The sequence below is a fragment of the Falco peregrinus genome, chromosome 7, assembly GCF_023634155.1.
Source record: "Falco peregrinus isolate bFalPer1 chromosome 7, bFalPer1.pri, whole genome shotgun sequence".
NCBI classification, from domain to species: domain Eukaryota; kingdom Metazoa; phylum Chordata; class Aves; order Falconiformes; family Falconidae; genus Falco; species Falco peregrinus.
In genome coordinates this window covers 41,497,641-41,521,684 of record NC_073727.1, presented here as the reverse complement: position 1 = coordinate 41,521,684, position 24,044 = coordinate 41,497,641, and the positions used below count along the sequence as shown (strand labels likewise).

Here is a 24,044-nt window from a genome sequence, read left to right as displayed (position 1 = left end):
TGAAATGTAAGTTAATGATTTTTTTTAAAAAAAAAAGATTCCCCATTGGGAAATCAGACATTGACATCTTCCCATGATAAGTTTTGAGGCTCAGTTGACCCTTCTGCAAGCTCTGCTACTTCTGCTGTCGCTGTCTCCATTTTCAAAATCAGATGTAAAAGGTGAGGCTTTTAAAGCCCTACCTTCGTGTGTGCCAGAACCTGATACATGATCTCCTTTTATTTTGTCCTTTGTTTTTGCCATTTTCTGATTCAAACAGTATCAAACACAGAAATCCACATGCCTATGTAAGTAAAGATTAAGTTAAAATTGAATAAGGATCTTCAGATCCTTTAATGTCTTTTACATACTGGCTCTTCCTGATGGACTAAGCATTAGATAATGGTGCCAGGGAAAATTCTGTAATGGCAATAAATTACCTTTTAAGGCATTTCTGTTTCTATTTTCCATTTTTTTTTTCTGAGGAAAGATACGGTGCTGTCTTTTCTGTCAAGACTCTCATAAAAATTTGTCCATACTGCCCCCTCTCATATTCTCCATCAAATTAAATGGACAAATTAATTTATCATGTAGAGTTGCACCAAAATGAGAGTTTGGTTTTGACCTGGAATGTTAAAAGTACTTGAAATGAAGTGTGCATTTATTGTGTGCTCCAGCAGTAACTCCCTTCCTTGACTTTGTTCTACAGATGAAACACGAGCCATTCTTCTTATTTGGCAGCAAGCTTGAAAAGAAAGTAGTGGGGAATATTATAAAAGAAAGAGTAAAAGGAGACATTCATGGAGATAAAGACATTACATCCAAACAAACTGAGCCGATACGAATTAAAATCTTTGAAGGAGGGTAAGAAAATGCAACTGGAAATTTCAAGCTCAGCCCGTCATTTTAAAAAGATTTGAAAATGAATATGAGTGAATTAGATGTGAACAGTCTCCTGTATTCCTGCCATGTCTTGTAGCTCCCAAGCCTTTTCTTTTTTGTGTATATGTCAGTCTTAAAACAAACTGCAGAGTACCTGTACTACTTGGCTCTAATTTGCTATTAGGACAATTCTGTTTTCTATCTGTGTGAGAACACTCAATCAAAACTGTTACTTTCATTCCTTAGGCCATAAAGAAATGGGTAAATGGTTAACAACTTGATATTTTCTGTACCATTTCTTTGTATTTAATGGCTTCCATGAGGATATCTTTCCATTTTTAGACTCTGTACTTCCACTCACTTGAATGGGTTAGCTTGACATGCTTACTTTTATTCTTGTAATATTTCATTATTTACTGAAGTTGGATTTTGGAGATAAAATGTAAGGTGACAATGAAATCTATAGTATCTAAACCTAGTCCATAGATCTGTCATGTATGTTGATAAAGTAATATTTAATTTTACCATGGCCATCTATCACTCAAGTGATAACAGAAGCAAACTAACAAAGAGAGGGGAAAAGGAGACCTGAAGGCCCATTAACATTGTTTTGAGACTTGTGAAGCTTCTTACAAAAACCAAATGAATGGGCACTTGTTTGCATCTGCAGTATACTCTAACATGGAAGATATTGTTTAATTTCTTTACAGAATTCTGACATGATGCAATAATTTGCCGGTTTAGTAGTGAATAGTCAGGTGACTGAACAAGATGTGGTTTTCAGTCTTACCAAACTCAGATGGCCTCACAGCACTGTTTTATTGGGGTAACTAAATAGGTCAGGGTGGAGATGTGAGAAATTTGTACATCCATTTTGTCAGAACATGCAGAGAGGCAGTAAGGAAAGATAAGGTCCGTTTGGAATTAAATCTGGAGAGGGATGTCAAGGACAACAAGAAGGGCTTCTTCAAGTACATCAGTAGGAGAGGGATGACTAGGGAAAACGTGGGCCCACTGCTGAATGAGGTGGGTGCCCTGGTGACGAAGGACACAGAGAAGGCAGAGTTACCGAATGCCTTCTTGACTTCAGTCTTCACTGCCAAGGCTGACCCTCAGGTTTCCCAGACCCTGGAGGTGAGAGATGAAGTCTGGAGAAAGGAAGACTTTCCCATGGATGAGGAGGATCCTGTTAGAGACCACTTAAGTAAACTTGACACCCACAAATCCATGTGCCCCGATGGGATGCACCCTCAAGTGCTGAGATAGATGGCAGATGTTATTGCAGGGCCACTCTCTATCACCTTTGAAAGGTCATGGAAGACAGGAAAGGTGCCTGAGGACTGGAGGAAAGCCAATGCCACTCCAGTCTTCAAGAAAGGCAAGGAGGAGGACCCAGGAAGCTACAGGCCGGTCAGCCTCCCCTCCATCCCTGGAAAGATGATGGAACAGCTCATCCTAGAGGTCGTCTCTGAGCATGTGGCAGAGAAGGCGGCTATCAGGAGTAGTCAACATGTATTCACCAAGGGGAAATCATGCCTGACAAATCTGATAGGCTTCTATGATGGAATGACTGGCTGGGTAGATAAGGGGAGAGCAGTGCATGTTGTCCACCTTGACCTCAGCAAGGCTTTTGACGCTGTCTCCCATAACATCCTCATAGTTAATCTCAGGCAGTGTGTGTTGGATGAGTGGACAGCGAGGTGGATTGAGAACTGGCTGAATGGCAGAGCTTAGAGGGTTGTGACCAGCGGTGCAGTGTCAGGGTGGAGGCTTGTAGCCAGTGGTGTTCCCCAGGGGTCAGTACTTGGTCCAGTCACGTCCAACTTACTCATCAGTGCCCTGGACGAAGGGACAGAGTGTGCCCTCAGTGAGTTTGCTGGTGATACAGAACTGGCAGGAGTGGCTGATACACCAGCAGGCTGTGCTGCCATACACGAGACCTGGGCAGGCTGGAGAGTTGGGCAGAAGGGAACCCAATGAAGTTCAACAAAGCCAATTTGTAGGGTCCTGCACCTGGGGAGGAACAGCCCCCTGCACCAGTACTGGCTGGGGGCTGACCTGCTGGAAGGCAGCTCTGTGGAGAAGGACCTGGGAGTCCTGGAGGACACCAAGCTGACCATGAGCCAGCAGTGTGTCCTGGTGTCCAAGAAGGCCACTGGGATCCTGGGGTGACTTAGAAGGACCATGGCCAGCAGGTCGAGGGAGGTTGTCCTCCACTTCTGCTCTGCCCTGGTGAGGCCGCATCTGGAGCGCTGTGTCCAGGTCTGGGCTCCCCAGTGGAAGAGAGACAGGGAACCACTGGAGAGGGCCCAGCGGAGGGCTACAGAGATGATGAGAGGACTGGAGCATCTTCCTCATGAGGAAAGGCTGAGAGAGCTGGGCCTGCTTAGCCTGGAGAAGAGAAGATTGAGCAGGGATCTTATCGCTGTATACAAGTATCTTAAGGGCGAGTGTCAAGAGGATGGGGCCGGGCTCTGTTCAGTGGTGCCCAGTGACAGGACAAGGGGCAACAGGCACAAACTGCAACACAGGCAGTTCCATCTGAATATGAAGAAAAACTTCTTTACTTTGAGGGTGACAGAGCACAGGAGCAGGCTGCCCAGAGAGAGTGTGGTGTCTCCTTCTCTGGAGATATTCAAAACCCACCCGGACAAGATTCTGAGCAACTGCTGTAGGTGAACCTGCTTTAGCAGGGGAGTTGGACCGGGTGATCTCCAGAGGTCCCTTCCAACCCTGACCGTTCTGTGATTCTGTGATTTCCTTTGCCTGACAGTTTATACCCTTTAAAATCTCAGTTATCCTTCATTAACATGTGTTTTGGCTCTGCTTGAATAGTCTCCATGAAATTAACATTGGCATTTTCTCTGTAGTCTGCAACACTGAAGGGAGTATAGCCTACATCTTTCCTGAAAGATTGAAAAAGTTATTTTGGAGATTGCTGTGGGTATTGCTGACCCAGATCCCGTGATCCTGGCTGTTGTCTGTAGTTGTCCTAGTACCCAAGCCAGTAGGCTGGCTACACAAGAGTGACACAAATCCAGGGGTGAGCTGAAGTTTACAAGAAATTTAAAGAGCTGTTGCTTCAACTCACAGCCACTTTGAAGTATAAAATTTGCCTGCTTCCCACTATGTATCATTTCTGAATGTGGAAATTTGGATCACCTAGCTAAGATAGTCTGCACAGATGTAAACTACGTGATGAGAGGTCGGAAGGGTAGAGATGTGTTAGAAGCAAGTTAAAGGAGGATTCAGATCAGTGTGAGCTGCCACAGATCACTCTAAAAAACACCTCTACCGTCTAATACCTTCTTTAAGAAACTCTGTATGTTACACCATCTTAAGTTTCCCTGTATACCAATAAGGTCTATAAAACTATTTGTGTAAAGTTATATAATCCACACATCACCTAGAAATGACTCCTAGTAATGCTTGGCTATGTTTAGATATCCTTTGAGTGAAACAAAACGTAAGAAACATTGATGTGCACATTAATATCTGGAGTTGGGGGACACACAAATAATCTGTGCAATAGACTGGGATTTCCTCAACGGGAGCATGTAACCTACTAGTTACAGTGAATGAGGTGATGTAGTGTTAATGGGTCCACTTTTTCCTTATACATCATAATTTTATTGTAGGAATTATTTGTGGAAAGATAGATTAATTCTTTTCATTAATTCAGCTATTTTTAATCGGATCAAGTATTCTTTAGATATGATAACCACGTCTTTCATTGTTTTCAGCCCCGGTTATTGAATTTGTCCTTCTCTTCAGGTTTTTGTTTGTGACTTCTGAAAGCTAGTTTTTAACGTGGGTGGGTTTCCGTGCTTGCTTGCTCTTGACTGTAGAGCTGTCCTGTTCTCTGTTCGGTTCTGCTCTCATCAAGCTCATCTTTGTATTGTCTCAGCATGCGCAAGTAGTGTACTGAACTATGCAGCAAACATCTGTTGTCTTTGCTTCATGTTTTCTCCCCTGGACAGACAAGCGTGCGTGGTGACATCTTGTTTCAGCATGGTATTTTTCATTTCGTTTTTTATTTGTCTTGGGGAGTGGATTTGCTTAGGCTTCTTGATTGCTTTTGTTTGGTAAGTGCAAAGAAGGCAATGCAGAAGCCATAGTTGGGGAAGGCCTGCGGTTGTCAGTTTTTGGTTTGCAGGAAAGCCTGTCTGCTAGCCAGGGAAGTGCAGCTGCCATGTGCTCTGGAGTGGAGCGCTCCTATGGCAGGTGGGCAAACAGCAAATAGATGGGGCTGTGAGAGAAGCTGAAGGAACAGAATGAACGGAGTTGAGGGGAAAAGTAGATGTCACAGCACGTCACCACCTTGCTGCACCAAAGCCTGTGAAGAGAAGCGTTGCAGCAGAAGGGGGTTTGAAGGAAAACACAACCAACCATATTGTTACCTCTGGCAGGTGGCTTGATTCGAATGAAATGAAATGAATCACAAAATCCGCTTTCCATCATCTCTGACTGTGAAACTCTGGTGGGATGTGAAGCAGTGTTCCTTAAAGAAAGCAGCAATTTAAAGTTTGGTACTTGCTGCAGTACAGTTAGTAAATAACAGCGTGAAAAGAAAGGAGGGACAGGGCAGACATGCCTACTGTCCTGTCATCTTGTTAATGACATTGTCAGCTGACAGCAAGAGTTCACAGTTTGCTTATATTTGCTCTTTTATATCTAGCAGTAATAGACTCTAATTGAAAATTTCCAATAAAATGACATTTTGGATAGAAATTGCAGGACTCTGAGGCGCGTTAATGCTTTTTAACTCTAAAGTCCTGTTCAAATCAAGCTCAGAGCAGCAGTGACCATAGTCCATATATGAAAGTTTTGTAGTGGGAAGGAGGAAATGACTGAAAGCTTTGGCACAGACATGAGTTAATAGTAATATCTAATATTCCTGGGGGCTAGAAAGTTAATCACCATAGACTTAATCTTCTGGTGTCTCAGTTTTTGGACCAGGCCTTCTCTGAATGTCAAATTTGTGTGTGCCATTTCTCTTGCAGTTGTTATGTTGAAGCATACTCAGGGAGTCAAGGTCAGTTATGGCCAGGAACCATCCATGTGAATGATGAAGAGACAGATCTTGTCTAATTGTGTTTGTGCCCAGTGGGATCTGACAGGTGACAGAAGCTGGTGGAATGAGGTCAGGCAGAGATGGAGCAACAGAAAAGCACATGTTGTAACACAGCATTTATCTTACCAATATCGGTCAGGGGTGATATGGTAGACTCCATCCGAGCAAAATGAGACTGTAAGGAGGGGTGAAAAGATGATAAAATGGCAGTCTTTCCAACAGTAATGAATATTTTTTCTGTCTGTGGGAGAAATCCTGGAGGTAGTTGAAGAAGTGGTGGATAGGAAGATGTCTAGGAGTCATTGGCATGTGTATATGAAGAACCTGAGAAATGGGGCAGAGAGAAAAGCAGAATGTAGAAATGTTATACAAACAAAACCCGCTAGAGAGATGACTAAATATTAAATGACATTAGACTATGCCGGTTTTGCCCATGATGCCAGGGAGTGAAGGAGAAGGGAGAGGGTCAACTTTATTGGGAAGTTTTTCATCAAAAAAACTGAATTTACGCATCCACATTTGAAAGAGGAGCTGATATGTTTAATAGATAACAAAATGGACATGAGAACAGGACAGTGTTTTATGTATTTCTAAGATATTAACTTCAGTATTTATATTACCAGTGATGTAGCTGAACATACGGAAGAAGCGTTCATCTAAGAAAAGCACACTTGGAAAATGTTTCAGCTCCGTAACCCAAAAATTGCCACTTGCTTCTTGTAGAGTTATCATCACATTAACAGAATCTTTCACACAATCCCTTATTTATTTAAAGCACGGACTGTCAGCACCACAGATATTTTGTGGGCTGGGCATCCACAGGGTGGCTGAAAGTACTTTCTGCTGCTTAGGGAAAGGGCAATGGAGGACAGACAGAAAAAATATTATTTCTCAGTTCTTGCAATTTCTGGATTTTACTTTGGGTGAATGAGGATGAAATGCTCCCTCTAGGGAATGCCCAGCACTTTTCAAACCTCAGAACAGCCTGAGCAGATCCCCTGGGTCCTTTTAGATTTCAGTATTAATAATTTATCGTGATAGTAAAGGCAATGTACAGCTTTACATAGATTTGCATATGTTATTTATTTTCTAACTACACACTATGTAATCAGCAAAAATAGCATGGAACACTTATGCCTGTGCTAAGAAAAAAATATTTAACAGCTTTCTGCTAAGTATGCAGGTTGGAAGTTTCCCATTTTATTTCTAAAGCAGCACGTACCTGGGTGAACTCAACTTGGTGTCCCTTAGGGATGGATCCATCTTTGGGAACTTCAGACATCCGTAGTGTAAATGGGTACATGCTTGCTAGTCATCTGCATTCTCTTTATGCTTAATGGGGAGAAATGGGCATTTCCAGGATGTGCTTTATCTGATCTCAAGGGTTGAATACGCTAAAATAGTTCAATGAACTGTGCCACAAAATGACACTCTTTTCAGTGGTGGTGGGCAAGATTACAATTAGCTGAAGTAAATCCAACCTGCAGACTCCTATTTGGAGTTCTGCTGTGTCTATGGCAATAGAAGCTAATCTGTTTCTTGACGAGGTGTTTAAACTATTCTCATACTGCAACTCTTTGATTTCATATTGTTAAAACACAGTGGGACTAGTGCATTCCCTGAAAGGCAAATACTTTGTGAGTTCCGGAATGAAAATTCATTAGTTGCTCTAGACTTCCGTGGATTTGTTGTGATGAGATACATACAGGATCAGGTTCAAATGGGTAGAGGTGCTGTTTGTGCATGTATGTGACCCGGAGCCTGTATGATTAAAATGCTTGCTCTCTTCCAACAGGTATAAATCAAATGAGGATTATGTCTATGTCAGAGGTCGTGGCCGAGGAAAGTACATTTGTGAAGAATGTGGAATTCGCTGCAAAAAGCCAAGCATGCTCAAAAAACATATCCGCACTCATACTGATGTCCGGCCTTATGTATGCAAGTTGTGCAACTTTGCCTTCAAAACTAAAGGTACTTGACCCTTTTGCTGAACTCTTGCCACTTCCCAAACGAATTGGAGCTATTTTCCATCTGGGATCCAAGCACCCTTTGCAATCGAGGAGAGAATTTTCTTCAGAATAAAAATACTGTGTTTATGTATACAGCACTTCATAAAAGAGGGTTTTCTCTTCTGTTTAATTGATCCAGGGATTTTGTGAGACTCGGAGACTCCTTCAATAGCTTCATTAAGAGCTATAGGCTCTTGGCTGGTCCGTCTGCAGAGAAAATATAGTAGCATAAGAACCACCCTTACAAATAATACTTTCTGCAGAATTGTTACATGGTGCAAATTTTAATTGCAGCAACACTTAAATGCTACCCGGAGACTACACTTGTTATGACATAATGTAGAAGCAGAGCATCAGCTGCTGAGGAAAACATGCCTTCACGGGCTTTACAGTGGGTCAGTTTCAAGTTTATAAATAATGTATGTCTCCCAGATGGGCCACTCCATCCACTGTGGCATTAATTATGAATAGAGATCTGATAGCTTGTGTTCACATGTATTTATCAGCACAGAAAAAAGCTTCTGTTTGTCACCCTGAGGCCACAGATAATGATATTCTTTGGTATTCGGATTTGCATTGCAACTATCCCCTTGTAAGAAAAAAATCCTTTTCTTTGGTAGCATTTTTTTGTAGCACAGCCCAAATGAGCCTTACATTCTCAGTTTCTTAGCTTCCCTTTGGCAGACAAGGGAAGTGGATTCTGGTCCCAGTGCAATGAACTTACTTGAACGGGGAGAGAGGAAGCTGAAGGAAATTTCTCCCAAGATCCCAGTGCAGCTTCATGGCTATTCTGAGGATTGAGAATTGTAATAGTTTCCATGAGTCCAGCACTTCTTCCTCTGCCAAAGACGGGAATAGCTGATGGATGGTAGTAGACCCATCAACCTAATTTAAGATGAGAACTTTCATGGGAATGTAGAGACAAAGACAAGGAGCTGCTGGTTTGTAGTCCCAGCAGACCATCTGGTGAGCTGTTCTCGGATCATTATTTACATTTGACATTGCTGGAGGAATGGGTCTTGAGGAGGGACTTGAAGGAGAACTGTGGTTTTGCAGCTGTGTTCAGAGAGGACATTCCAGGCAGAGGAGATGGCATGGAAAGAAATGTGAAATTGCTTGCTGAGGCTGGCATTTCTGGTGAAGAAGAAACAGGGAGGAGGTGGTATGCTATTGCACAAGGGCATGAGTAGGAAGAGACTGAGTTAGACTTCAAAGTACAAGAAGTGTTTAACTGGTGTATTACCGCTTGTGAGCAGTTTTCAGCCTTGTAAGTATTGTTGCTATTTTGCTGAGAACAGTAGGGGACAGGTCTTCAAAGATGTTTAGGTTTTCATACACCCTGAGCATTTAGCTATCCAGAGGCATCAGTGACAAGGTTAGACTTTTCATGCAGTGCACAGGCGCAGTAAGATCTTACTGAGAAGGGGATTATTTGAACTACCTAGGACTGAAAGTCAGAGGAGAAGAGTGTGGCTTGTGACACACCTCCACTACCCAACAGTGTGCACTGTTCCTGCCCCCAGGTTGCATGTTTCACATGCATCATCTGGAGACGCTGGTTGGGGTCCCAAAAGCAGCATAGGCACATTCACAGAGAGCTTTCCTTGATCTAAGAAGCACCATGTCTTGGTAGTGGGTTGGGTTTGCTTGTGCCATGCTTTCCCTGTTGGGTGTTGCAAATGTGACTGAGTGGCTAATGGATTAGAGCGATGTTCTTGTTTCTCCAGCTTGTGCTTTGTGCTCAAGATTCTTTGCCATGAAATGTCTCTTGGGGCCAGTTTCAACACAGTTTTCTTATCTGTGAAAAAACAGACCAAGACAGGCACTCCAGAAAGTCAATAGTCTAGTGTTAGGTTGCTCCCTCAGGGGAATGGGAGATCTGATTTCAAATCCGTGCTGTGTCTGGGTCAGATCCGTAATCCAAAGCAGGAAGCTGGACCTAGATTTCCTACATCCCAGGTGAATCCTCTAAGTACAGCTCCTCTCAGTTCAGAGACTGCAGCTAGATGGTAAACTTATATAGAAACGTCTCCCAGAAATGTCTTTTTTTGGGGGGTATTTTTGCTTCAAACACGCTGAACATTTGGAACCTACACGTGGAGTAAATGGGAGACCACTTAACTTGAAAGTACCACTGTGAAAGTAGGAGTACAAGCCCTGAACAGCTGGTGTGCTTTGGACTTACTTCGATGTCTGAGCAGTCTGTACGTATCATGACTGAGCCCAAGGACAGATAACATCCAAGAGTGAGCTTTTTAGCTGGCTGGGGTGCCTTAATGTCATGTGGAAAATTGGAGAGATGCCTATATACCTCTCAGGCCCTGAGTTTAAATTTATTTGAAATACTTTTTTTTTTTCTTAAGATATAAAACCCCATTCTCATTAAAACAGGCTCTGAGGGCAATGGGCTGGATGAGTCAGTCTTGTCTGTTGTGGTTTTTTTTTTAAACTAAAAACCCCCATCTGCAGGCTAACAGAGTTAAGATATACCAAAACCTGACTTGGAGGGTGATGTTTGCTGTTGTCCATTAATTAGATTAATCTCTGATCCATAGGAAATCTGACAAAACATATGAAATCTAAAGCACACATGAAAAAATGCCTGGAGCTCGGAGTATCAATGACATCCGTAGATGATGCTGAAACTGAAGAAGCAGGTATGTCAGAATGATTCAATTTAGTTGGAATGGCCTCTGGAGTATGCAAATGACTCATTGCACTTTAGCACAGTGGCTGGCATAGGAAAATAACATTTAAGAGCATTTGGGACATTTTTTAATTAAGAGGTGTCTTTTTAGCAAACAGGAAGTCTAAAAAACAGATCGGATCCATCTGTCTGAGTTACATTTTTTATTAAGATACATGAGGAGGAGCTAGAAATAAACATATGACCTGTTGTCATCTGTCTCATACAAAGTTCACAATCTTTTCAATTGAGATGTGAGACGTGGCAACATTTAGCGAAGTTGCAAGGTGGGCTAGGGTGAATTTGCTTTTTATACCTACTTTCAAGTATAGATTTTTAAGGTATTATGAAAAATTATGGCCTGAGACTATGAAGAATGGCTTTATGCAGCCATCCCAGATGATGAGCATCCAGCAACGGCCATGGGTGTGCTGTGTGGGGAATGAGTGTGGTGGAAGATGTAAGAGGTGGGATGTGTGCTCACCATTTTGACTTGCCATGGCTGTTTCAGAAAACATGGAGGACATGCAGCAGGAGGCAGAGAAGAGTAGCAACCTGGCAGGCCTGTCAGCGGAGCATCAGTTTTCTGATGCAGAGGAGTCAGATGGCGAGGATGGCGATGACAATGATGATGACGATGAAGATGAGGATGATTTCGATGATACTCAGGGAGACTCAACACCAAAAACCAGATCAAGAAGCACCAGCCCGCAGCCACCTCGGTTCTCCTCCCTGTCAGTGAATTCAGCTGGGGCGTCACAGGGGGCTTCCCCAGAGGGCTCCCTTTCTGTGGGACACTCCTCCCTCATCAGTTACTTGGTCACCTTACCTAGCATTCAGGTTACTCAGCTTATAACACCCAGTGACTCCTGTGAAGACTCACAGATGACAGAATATCAGAGGTTTTTCCAGAGTAAGAGTAGTGATTCAGAGCCCGATAAAGACAGATTGGACATACCTAGTGGCATGGATGAGGATTACGCGCTTTTGTTAGACCCCAGTTCTTCTCCACGGGACCTCTCACCTTCCAGTCGACAGTCATCACCCGGCTACGATTCTTCACCCTATAGAGATAACTCACCAAAGAGGTATTTAATGCCAAAAGGGGATTTGTCACCCAGAAGGCACCTGTCACCCCGAAGAGATATTTCACCCATGAGGCATCTTTCCCCACGGAAGGAGGCTGTGCTGAGGAGAGAGCTATCACCAAGACGGGACATGTCACCAAGACGTCACCTATCACCAAGGAGACCAATGTCACCAGGGAAAGATGTGTCTGTTCGAAGAGATTTGTCTCCTAGGCGAGAAAGGAGATATATGGCCTCTGTTAGAGCAGCGTCTCCCCGGAGGGGCTTATACCATAATCCAGCACTGTCCATGGGTCAATATTTACAGTCTGAATCTATTCCAGTGGGGCATTCAGTAAGTATGCAAGAATATTTTCACTCCTATTGTCAAAAGCAGCACTCATCTTATTTGTGCATAGTATTTTTAAAAACATTGCAGCTTTGTAGAAGAAGACATAAGCTTTGAGCCTTGGCAGGATGTCCTTGAACAAATGCAAGAGATTGGGAATAGACAGGGACCAAGTTGGAATGTTGATTTAGTTAGATGCAACAGAGTCAGCCTGAGGGTCAAATCTTCACTTGGTACAAACCTGAGTAGCTCCATTAACTTCAATGAAATTAGTCTGACATTAACTGTCCCTGTCTTTATTGCATTTATATATATATATATAAAAAATATTACGTTAAAACAGCTCAGGAAGCATACATGGCGTGTGGGGCTTGTTTCCACACTGTAAAACCTTTTACCTCCCAGACTGTCAGATGGGAGCAAGCCCAGATCAGGGCTTAAGGCCCTGGTACTGCAGTACGGTGCCCATCACTGAGTATTGTTTAATTGAATGAAAACGTTAAAATAAATGGAATGTCTCGGAAAAGCAGGGTGCACATCGAAATCAGGATCTGTGGCTGGAGTTTAAAGGATATTATCGTGTGACAGGAGCAGGCAGCTGTCGGCTCTGCAGAAAGCACCATCACAACCGGCTGCTCCGGCAGGGACGGAACTGTCTGGGTGGAAATGGCAATATGCAAAACTGGCACAGCTGCTGTCTGTGCTGTTCCCTTTCAGTAAATCAGCTCTCAGAAACTGCTGACTGGCACTTTTGACCGGCCCTAGCATTCACAAAGCACTCTCTCCACAAATAGATTTTGGTCTTTAGAGTTAAGGAACAGCTTCCCTACGTATGCATTTATGTTTTCATTTAGTATGCTTCCCTTGCCGCAACTGATGTTGCTGCTGCCCTTTCACTGCCTGCCTTGTCAGCCCGTATGTGTGGGTTCAACCTGCGCAGGCTGTGACAGGCTTACGCTGCCTCAGGGCTCCTACCTCCCTGCCCTCATCCCAGCAGGGCTCTCCTCCCTGCTTCCCTATTGCCAGTCATCTTGGCTTTTTGTGGTGCTTCTCTGCAGAGGAGAAGAATTAAACCCTGAGCTCATAAAATCAGCATTTCCAGAGCTCTGGGTGAAGCTCTTTGTAGACCCAGGCTGATGTGTTACCTACGCCTGGGAATGGAGCGAGGGATGCAGCTGAGTACAGGCATCTGGAGCAGGGATGGACTGAACAGAGCTGAGATGCCACCAGCCTGGCAGATCCAAAAGTAGCTTGCCCGCTTTTCAGAGGGATAAAGGAAAGCTGCAGTGTGTGTAGGAGAGAGCAACACAGGTAATTCTCCCACATCTTAGACGTGGCCCCATGGCCTGGTAAGTTGCTGGGGAGGGCAGTGGAGTGGCTGACTAAGTGGTCCTTGAGGAAGGGCATGCTGAAACCCTGCTGCACTCTCATAGGGGTGATCGCTGTGCAGCTGAGAAAGGATATAAATTCTGCCAGCAGTTCTACTGACAAAGTAAGGAAGCACAAGAGGATAAAGAGCCACCAGTTTAACAGTCTTAATATCAAATGGAAGGGATTATATGAGACGCTACAGCTGACATTGTGCAGGGAGCCCCAGTCCCTAATGTCCCACATGAGACACTTCCACTGGCACCCTGTAGGAGAGATTTTGCATGTGGGATGATGCTGGCAGAAGCGTATGTAACAGTCACCCTTGGCCATCTGACAGTCCTTGCTGTAATGTTTGCCTTGTGTGTTATGCAAACCTTCCAGCAAGGCGTTTAGCACGTTGTAAGGACTCTTTTAGCACCCTTAGCTCCTTCTTTTGGAAAGTCCACCATGCCAGATGGGCTTTTAACACTTACCTTATTTTTGAGGTAGGATCAGGCATGTGGCAGTGAAAAACTCAATGTAAAAGATCATTTGTCCTGCAGAAAGCATCAGTAACTCAGAGGCATGTTGAGTGTTATGAGAGAGAAGCCCACACCTCAGTACTGCACTGGAACTTGAATACAGGCATCACTGGAAGAAGAGCCCAGGCAAATTTAAATGAGGAAATGAGCAGTGAGGATGATTGCCCATCTCAACAAACTACTGCAGGCAAGGAAGGACTCCTCACCTCTTGATGCCTTTCTGGAAGACATCCTTTGGCCAAACACTAGTTGAGTTTAAGTGAAACACAAGTTATTATACTCAGTGTGTGGGAAGACAAATAACACCTGAGCTTGCTATAAATGAAAGCTGTCAGAGAAAAAAAGGGAATAAAGGCTGTTTTTCACTTTCAGAGAAGTGAAATCCGGCAAATCAGAACATGATTAGCAATTGCATCAGTGATGCACATGCCAGCTTACAATCCTGCTTCCTCTTTCAGAGCTTCACTGGGTTCCCAGTCCTTGCAGGAATAAGACTGGTCTTGTGCTTCTGGTGCCTGCAGTTCCCAGAAGAGCCCAGTTTTCTTTCTTCTCCACTAAAATTGATGTATTTGCTCTGGTCTCTTTGGCCAGTGCTGGTCTAGTTCCCCTAGTTCATGTTGCTTTTCCTTGAACGTTCATGCGCTTTGGTGGTCTTGTGCAAAGAGCTTGTAAAGTGCTCTGGCACTGAAAGCACCACATAGAGAGCAATGGCAATTATTTCTTTAGGAAGTGGAAAAGAGCGTGAGGAAAGTAACTATTTTTGTAGATTGTACAAAAATACAGAAAGATATACTTCCCCCCCGCCCCTGCCCAGTTAATAACAGGCTACACTCTTGCAACAGGATACTCTTTCCAAAGTAGCCTAAGGCTCTGGTTGATGCTGGTACACATTTGGCTTTGGCAAGTTAAATTGGTGTCTTTAAATTTAAAGGCAGATCCCCATGCCTCTCCAAATACAGTTGGGATCTTCTGTCAATGCCAGAGGTTTTTTACCATTATCAAAGGGCGCTGATTCTTCTCCCTTGTCATTTATGCCAGTCCTGAGAGAAAGAGGAGAGATGGAAAGGCTGCTTTTGTTCATCTTGAGTGCATTGCTGTTAGCATTTTAGTTTGGATCATGCATATGTCTCTGTTGTCACATTTATTGTGCTTTGACTCACATTGCAGATCAGTCTTGAAGTAAGTGACCTGGATTGTTTTCAGAGGAAATTAAACTGAAAAATATGCTCCAGGAGTGCAGCAGGTGCACTTAAACTGTGAGTGGGTCACCAAGTGAGTGAGAAGAGACCACACAGGGTTATTTCAAAGCAATTCCCCTCCAACCCCACAGCACTTACATGGTGAACAAGGGACCCAGCACCAACAGTTTCACTCTGCTCCTGCTTGTCCCCACACCTAGTGCACCCCACCACTTCCTAGTGCGGACCAGAGCTTTTGCCTCTTCTTCCAGTCCCAGGGCTAGACTGGGAGAGTGAGACTGTGAATATAACTTGCTGTGAGCAATACAGACTTGACCCTAGCAACAGGGTTAGCTTCTAGGAGGTAGTAGATTGCTTGTGTTGTTGTTCTGTCACACCTCTCATTCGTTTTGAAGTCCTAAGCCTGTCTGGATGTATTCAGAATGGCTGAGGTGAGTTGGGCACCTTTATATCCACTTGAAGTTCAATAGGACTTAAGGTCCTTTGATCATCCCAGACATATCGATATTAAGTCCCTTGCCAGGCATTCAATACTTGTCGTCTTGAGTGAAATGCATTCCTGTACAGAGAGCCAGCATAAAACTTCTGAAGTCCAGGTAAACTATAAATAGGTCCACTTGTGTATGTGGACTGCTATGGTGCATTCTCAGTTGGACTGCAAATTGAGCTGATACTGAAACTGAAGTTCACACAGATTTATAGTCACTTTACTAACCATCGTGTGCTTTAGAAAGCACATCAGTAATACGCTTTGTTATTCAGTTTAACAAAGAGTTCAACATTTTCTGTTTTTTAACTTTAAAAAGCCTCAAGTACATTCTGATACGGTAATCAAAGAGATTGTTTTCCACCCATCATCTTTTTGCAAGCTGTGGTCTGAGGCTGCTAGGAGGGTATCTGTGGAGGGTGCTTGGCTTTGAAATGTGATCTTCCTCTTAATCCCCCACAGCCTGTTTTGGGTGATGTACCAGATACAGGGTAAACCCTGTCTCATCCCTGAGGCATTCTGGGGGACCTGTGAAGCTGGATATGGCTTTGCTCAGGGGTGTGGTGTGACAGTTAGCTTTGTGACTAGGTCAGAGAATTTAGTGAAAAGTTGCTACAGAATCTTGTTGCTTGGGGAATTATATGTCACCTGGAGTTGGAGGGAAATACACTAAACTGCAACAAATGAGAACAAATAGGAAATGAACTGGATTTCCATCACCTGACAAAGAGAAGAGCTCATTTCACTGCACTGGCAGCAACCCATTCTGACTGCACTGCAAAAAGATACTATGACCTTCTGCACTATGCTTAGTGATAGGATCTAATACTTGCCCTGTCAACAGAATAAAATCCTGGATTTTCAGGATGTTTGTGAAAAGAAGATAAGTCTTGTAATATTCAGTCTTCCCCTCTGTGTATAAGACACACATATATGTATATGTGTGTCTGCTTGTATGTACGAAAATGCTAGATATTGTTAAAGGAAATAAAAACTGGGCAGGGGGTATGAACTGTTATTAATGCCTGTAGCCATTTATGTTGGCCATTTCCAAACTCATCTGTCAGAGCTAGAGAAAGATAATCTGATATGTGCTCAGCCATGCTTGGAAGGCATCCAGTGGACATGCACACACTGTCACTGTCTATGTAAAAATGAGGCATATGGGACATATATTGGATGATACTGCTGATCTTGAAGTGTGTAGCAGTTTCTGTCATGTTAGGCACCTCTATCTGACAAGGACAGAATGTTGCTCTATTCTCTTTTGAAACTGTGGCAGGGTACAACATGAAGCCAGTGTCTTTCTCAATTAGAGATTTGTGTGTTGACTAGGTTTGTTCTCATCTAGGAGTTGAGGTTTACTCCTTTTTTTGGTTGCTTTTGCTCTCCTTCCTTTAGCCCAAGTTCACATCAGATGCAATAGTGATAAATGTCATGGCTTAGGAACAACCAAGAGACCAGTATGACTTGAGAAATGGGTTGACAGACCAAAGATAGAAAAAAGAAGGGGGCAAGCAGCTGTGCAGAGGTGAGGTTAGTGATAGGAAGGACAGATAGGGTAGGTGAACTATGTATGTCGTTGTGGCTTGGCAACTGCAGTTTATTCTGTAATTTTTCCCCATTCAGCAGTATAAGAGCTGTCACTGTGCTTTCTTATGACAGTTTCTCTTATGAGACCGAAATGTCTCGCTTTCTGAAGAGGAAAATTCCCAGCATAGATTAGTCCAAATAACATCTCTTAAGTTTGAGTCTGATGATTATGGGTCACCCTTCCTGTCTTGACTTTGATTTATATCAAACAGGACAAAGTGTCTGAGCACAGTGAGATTGAGCCCCTGGGTAGCACAGAAAATTGCTCCCTAAACCAGTTCCCCGGATGGGATCAAGAGGTTGCTTAATGCCTTGAGAGCTGGGATTTCCCAGCAGTGTGAAGTGCTGCCACTTCAGTGCACTGGCATTTAGCAGCGCAGTCCTCTGGCTGCCACACGGAGACAGTGGTAGCGGTACAGCTCTGGGGCAACTGGTAGGTGTTCGGTCCATTTGCAGTGCGGAGGAGAGCATTTTCATTCATTCAGTTTCCTATGGGAGCCCCCGAGAGTTGTGTGGCCAGATCCCATACACAATTATGTAAATGTCATCCTGCACTTCTGTCATCATTATCCCTCTGGTCAGCAATAAATGATACTTAATCATCAGATGGAAAACAAATTTTAAAAGTTAAGAATGAAAAAAAGAGAAACCCAAAAGCCCAGGGCATATTTAATACTGAGTGGAGATGGAGCTATTCATTCTTCCAAGGCAGGAACTAATGGGAAGGCACTGAAAATGTCAATATTGTGAGATTGTTTTTTATTAGCTGTTACAAAATCCCTCATTCTTCTCCATCCCATTATGAGTGGGTGAGTCTCCCTGTGACAGAATCATCACTTTCACTCACAGCTCATGCCTGTGCTTTTGTTATTATTTATTGTTTACATTACAGATAGGCCAGAGTGGTCCTCCACTGTCTTAATGACTATAAAACTTGGGTCTTGATTGCACAGAAGCATTTGAACCTTAATAGAAATACCCATCCCCTTTCATCAAGAATTGGGTAAAGCTCATGGGGAGCCAGTGCCTTCTCTGGAGCTCCGGAGCAGGATCTCTCACCAGGCAGAGAATACGTACGTGCAGTCAGATTTTTCCCATACTGCCAAGCAGTGGTGGCAAGCAGGGAGTGTTCGGATGTGTATTTCTCTGCAACACAGTCTTGCTACCTAGTGTGGACTGCCAATACCAGCACAGTTTGCACAGTTTGCCAAAAGAGAAGGTAAGACGGATCTCCTGGCCAAATTTCTCCTGGGGAACGAAACTCTATCTACCCCAAATTCTCTCTGCAGTTTCAGTTGAATATAATACTCTTCACTTCCTGACCTAAATTGCTGCATTGTGTTGCTGAACGCTCTTAACTAGCTGCTGCCTTTCACCTCAGAGGCATGAGCCCTGTAGGGCTGAGCTAAGCAAAACCTCCTCTGTTGTTTGGATAAGCAATTAGTGGAGTTTTCCAAATGCTTTGGGATCCATCTGGATGAAAGGTGCTGCCTGAATGGGAGGTTGTGTTAGACAGGAAAGCAGATAGGTGGTTTGGCAGCCGGACAAGAATTTTGCTAGCAGCAGCACTGACATTTCTTTTGTTTTTTTTTCTAGTTACAGAGAAGGGGGTTGTCTCAGGGGCCTTACTTCAGCGTATATGGCGAAAAAGGAGGTATGGAACACCATGGGGCTAGCCCGTTCCCTGAGGGTTCGAGTGACTACGTCTTCAGTCATCTTCCACTACACTCCCAGCAACAGATCCGAGCACCCATCCCCATGATGCCTATCGGGGGTATCCAGATGGTCCATTCAGTACCTGTGGCCCTCTCAGGTTTACATTCTCCATCCACTCTGGCCCTGCAGAGGGAGGGCTCTGAGGAGAAGCAAAGAGGGACTGCAGAAATCCTTGCAAAAGAGTCATATAGTATTTCTAAGCACCACGAGAAATGTACCTCTCCGCACAGCTTGCACCCCACTGCTCCCTCCAGTGCGCCGCCCTCTCCGTTGCTATTGCTGACACAGAGCACGTCGGAGGACAGTGTTGTAGCTACTGAGAGGGAGCAGGAGGAGAACATACAGACTTGTACAAAAGCCATAGCCTCTCTGCGAATCGCCACAGAAGAAGCCGTTCTGCACGGGGCGGAGCAGCTGCAGAGGCCTTCTGAGCCTCACCAGAAACCCTTAGAAAGTGCACATTTTAGCATTAAACACTTTAGTGGATCTGAGCCAGGCCAGACCTGTGCCTCAGCCACCCATCCTGACTTGCACGGTGGTGAACAGGACAGTTTTGGTACATCACAGACTGCGTTAGCCCATCCCACCTTTTACAGCAAGAGCTTTGTGGACGTCCGGCAGTTGGGCTTTCACAGCAGGAGTGACCCCCCATCAAGCACACAGGAAATCAAAGATCCGTCATCTGAGAAGAGCAAGCCACATTGATCTGAGATGCATGGAGACTTTCACCCATACATTTACCCCACTTTTTTTTTTCTAGAGATAGAAGTATTCAACTTTACAGCATGCCTGTTCTAAGTTACAGTAGTTTGCTATTATATATACTTTTGTTATATCAAAAGAATTAGATAAAATAACAAGTCATCATGAGCCTGACCAAAACTAAATTTGAAATTCTTACTGGGTCTGGTACTTTTAAATTGTACAGATGTTTGTGCCTTTTCTTTACTTTGCTTATATTCTTATAAGCATTTTTTTAGCAGTAATTTGTACATATTTTAGAATTTGTGTATCTGCTTTGTAATAAATGTAATTTCTTTCCTTTTTTGGACACTTGGATCTAAATGATGTAAAGCAAAACAGCATCAATATATGTGAGGTTGCACTAAAACATATTTTTATATGATTAAAACTGAACAGCTTTTATGTACAGCTCTGATTCTGTAATACTAATATTTATTTACTTTGTTTCATAAATTGTAAATTTTTTTCTTAATGTTGTGGATTGCTTTTCTATGTGAAGCATGGGATTTACTGTTGCGTTATTAGAACAAAATGTATATTGTAAAACAAGATATTTAAACTAGAGTATCTTATCTTATTCTGCACTTATGCATTAGTTAAAAAAAAAAAAAGATAAAGGATGTATCAGTCAGTTCTTAACCCTTGTAATTTTTTTTGTCTCTTGTTTGCCGGATTGACTATAACTTAAGTGCTGATTGTGATTTTAAACTGATAGTACCGTAAAGCATTAAAGTAAAACAATGTGCTATTGTGAGTTTTTTCAAAGCTTTATAAAACAGTTATAAATATATTAAAAGTATTTGGTCTTATGAGAACATGTTGATCTATATACTCCTTTAAAAACCTATGGGAAAACATTCCACCCCATGTAAATAACTGCATCACTGGTGCCGTCTGTGTAAGTCCCCGGGACAGGCGATGTTGGCTGCGCCAGGCACGGAGCAAGGCACCACGGCTGCCGGGAGGCAGGGTCCGGCCGGCCATGACCCCCTGCCCTGCCCACTGCAGCGGTGGCGAGGCCCCTACGGCCGCACGGGGCTGGGCACCCCGCCGAGCCCCGGCAGTCCCCTGCTTGCAAGGGCTGGCCGTGGGGTGCAGGTGTCATGCAGAGGTGCCCCGGAGTGCCAAGGAGGGGTTTGGAGTGGGGAGAAAGAGGTGTTCCCTTGCACTTGAAGGCCACAGCTGGTCCCTTCCCTACTGTGGTACCTGGGTCTGCTTCAGGGAGGCTCCCATCCCGTCCCATCCCATCCTGTGGATGGAGGAGCGTGGCCCTGCCAGCGAGGCAGAGAGCACCGCCACCCCGACCTCTTCAAGGAGTGGGATTCATGGCCAAGACAGTCACAGTCTTCCAGAGCAGGGTCTCCATCTGGGTGAGATTTGCTGCAGAGGAAAGTCAGGAGGGGCCCGGGCTGGTGTCTTGAACGCGTGTGGTGGGTTACCACTACCACCAGCAGTAGGCGTGTGCACGCCTGCGCACACACAGATGAAAACCACACAAAAAAACCACACGCACACACGCAGATGAAAGAAACCAACGGCCTGGATTATATTTTGTGCTATTTAGTGGATTATAAATCTGTGAAACCAAGTTTGTATATTGACTTACAATACATTTAAGGAGTGTTCTTTAAAAAGAAATAAATACAGTTACATGCATGAGGTGTCTAGTTTTCATGTGTTCTTTGAATTCTCCAAGTTTATTGGCGTTCCAGTACATTGTCAGAATCTTTTATTCCTGAGCATTGCTTCCCTGCACAAGGAGCACCCTTAAGAATGTGAGTGGCAGCAAAAAGGTGGATCGTATTTTGGCCTCCACAGATATTATCAAACTAAACCAGTTTATTTCTCCAATAATACCATGTGGGGGCAGGACCACAGCTGGTACATTGTCCTAATTCTAGCATGTTGGCATATGACTCGTGTAATACCATAACGAATGGTGACCACTTATTACCATTAAAGGCTAGTTTCTCGTATCCATTGCAGTGTTTCTACCTTTATTCCGGATCATTATGATAACCTTGCCAAGATAAGCATGTGCCAGAAAACTGGCTCATCTCAGCCTGGAGAGAGGAGAAGCAGTATATGTAGTTGGAGGTGAGCGGCTTGTTGGATCATGCTCCCATAAAAAAAGGAGAAGTCAATTACACATTTTAAATAAACAAGATGTATCTGATAAAAGCCTCTCTCCTCTCCTTAGCTGCACGGCTGTATTGAGAATAAAATGCTGTGCGCAATGATCAGCTAATCAGGTAATCACAGATATTTTATTAAAAGGGAACCAGGCAACCCCCGATGGTAAATGTTCTATTAACATTGCCTTTATAAGCAACCCCCTTACTGTGGGAGTTACCTCTGGCTTTTGATTATTTTAATTAATTTGCAGCTGCAATTTACCATCTACTTTTTCAGCCTTGGGGCTTTTTTTTTTTTTTTTTTTTTTTTTTTTTAATAATCATTGAGCAAGTATTGCTGAAATTACATGTCATATTTTTGGGTTACAGTGGAGCAACCCTAAAGAGGTTTCAGGTACTTACAATCTCAATTGTATTTTCTTAATGAGTTAATGTTTATACAGTGCTTTGAAAAAAGCATATCCTCATACAGGGCTTAGGCATCAATGATGACCACTTTTCACGCTTTGGAAAGGGTGTGGAGGAGGAAGGCAAACACATCTGGCAAAAGTTTCCCAGGCATGAGGAATTCTTGGAACTAATATAGTGGGTCCAGTGATGGGGATCAGGGGCAGATAATCTCACGAGTGCGCCGCCTGCTCTCCCAGTGCAGCTTTTTCCGAGCCGTCACCGGTAATGACGGCGTGGGGTTGTGTCTGTGACCTGCTGCACTCAGCTAAGACACCGTGCTTCGAGCCTATGGGCTTGGGCTCAGTGTGGTGCGAACGCAGCTGCATGGCTCCTGGCCAGGGCTGTTGGTGTGGGCAAGACGGTCAGTGCCTGTGTGCTGACAGCACCCAGGGGTGATGGGGAGGGGGTTCCTCCAAAACACTTGGTGCAGTGGGTGCACAGCAGTCTGATGGGAACAGGAAGAGTAGCTCTGAGGTCTTCAATGTAAAAGTTCTGTGTTTTTAAAAGGGATGAAAAGAAGAAATTTGACAGGGCACTCTAGAAAACTGCAGAACCAAATGAGGCTTTTTATATGCAGTGTGCTATAGAATTTCTAAGTCAGGAATATAATTACCTGTTATATTGTTCAAGGAGGTTATCATTTTTTGTGAAGATCCATATGTCTTTTCTGTAAAGCACAAGAGAAATACAGATGCTCTGGCAAGCTCTTTTTATTCCCTTCTCGCAGAATACTGCCACCAGAGTCACTTCAGGGTTTATTTACGTCAGCAAAAACAGAGAGTGTATTGGTCTCCTATAACTGCCTGCACAATCCTCATACGAAGCTTTAGATTCTGACTCAGGGTAGTAACTCCATCGCACCTTAAATACCTTCATGTGGACTTTCCCGCTGCAGGACACATTGCCAGCCATGGTTAAGAATTAGCACCAATAAAGGATGTCGTTAGCTATAACAGACCCAAATGGAGTCAAGGGACTTACACACAAAAATTCCAATCCAAGAATGCTGCGGTCGGCTCCTGTTTAACCCCAGCGGCACCTAGACTTCACCTAGACTTACAAGGTGCCTCCTTGTTTGAGGATGTCTTTCCTGCTTTTGGGCGTGAGCTGAACTGCTCACCTTGGAACTGATATATGCCTCTTCCCCTCCCAAACTGACCGGGACACCAGAAACTGCCTATTTCTTGGCCTAGATCCTCCAAGGGACCTGCCCTACTGAGTGGGTCTTTGAAAATACCTGACATATGATGAAATGTGCCTCCCTGTTGAATTATAATTCTGGCAAGTGCTGTCACCACCTCTTACAGATTAGCCTAATGACTTGCTCCCCTTCCCTGAGTATCTAAAAAACCCCCAAATCTGTGTTGAAACTGGCTAGATCAACATCTCCAGTCTCCTAAGAGAGTGTCCTAAGTACCCCACAAGAAGTAGAAAAATCTTTTCTTTGCTGCTGAAGTACTGTTACTGTGAAGCAAAAACCTCAAGGTTCATTGGATCATCAAAGTTGTAGCCTATTGCCCCCAAGAAGAAAAGCTGTTTGGATGTGCCCTCTCAGCCATCTGGAAGGCCAGTGAGTAGAGTGGCGTCGCAAAGACTTTGAAGGACAAGGACTGAGCTCAAACAGCACCCTGCTGGCAGCCTTCTAGACGGCTTGGAGAGCAGTCTCAAGCATGCTTCCTACTTGGCATCCAGCTCCTTTCTGAGGTGGCTGACTCTCCTATGTCCAACAGAGGGGGGGCACGCGACAGACTTACAGTTTTCTGTTTCAGAGTGAGGACCAAG

At 43.9% G+C, this 24,044-nt stretch overlaps 1 protein-coding gene across 7 annotated transcripts in view; it reads left to right on the top strand.

Annotated features, from left to right (window-relative positions):
* Positions 1-21,336, top strand: part of HIVEP2 (HIVEP zinc finger 2) — a 145,715-nt gene extending 124,379 nt beyond the window's left edge. For all 7 annotated transcript variants that reach the window (XM_055811228.1, XM_055811226.1, XM_055811227.1 and 4 more), the window contains 5 exons: positions 689-843; positions 7,731-7,906; positions 10,500-10,601; positions 11,142-12,052; positions 18,814-21,336. In XM_055811228.1, the coding sequence (XP_055667203.1) occupies positions 689-843; positions 7,731-7,906; positions 10,500-10,601; positions 11,142-12,052; positions 18,814-19,638 (2,169 nt within the window). In that variant the 3' untranslated portion in view covers positions 19,639-21,336. The remainder of the gene's footprint in view (positions 1-688; positions 844-7,730; positions 7,907-10,499; positions 10,602-11,141; positions 12,053-18,813) is intronic.
* The last annotated feature ends 2,708 nt before the right edge of the window (positions 21,337-24,044 follow it).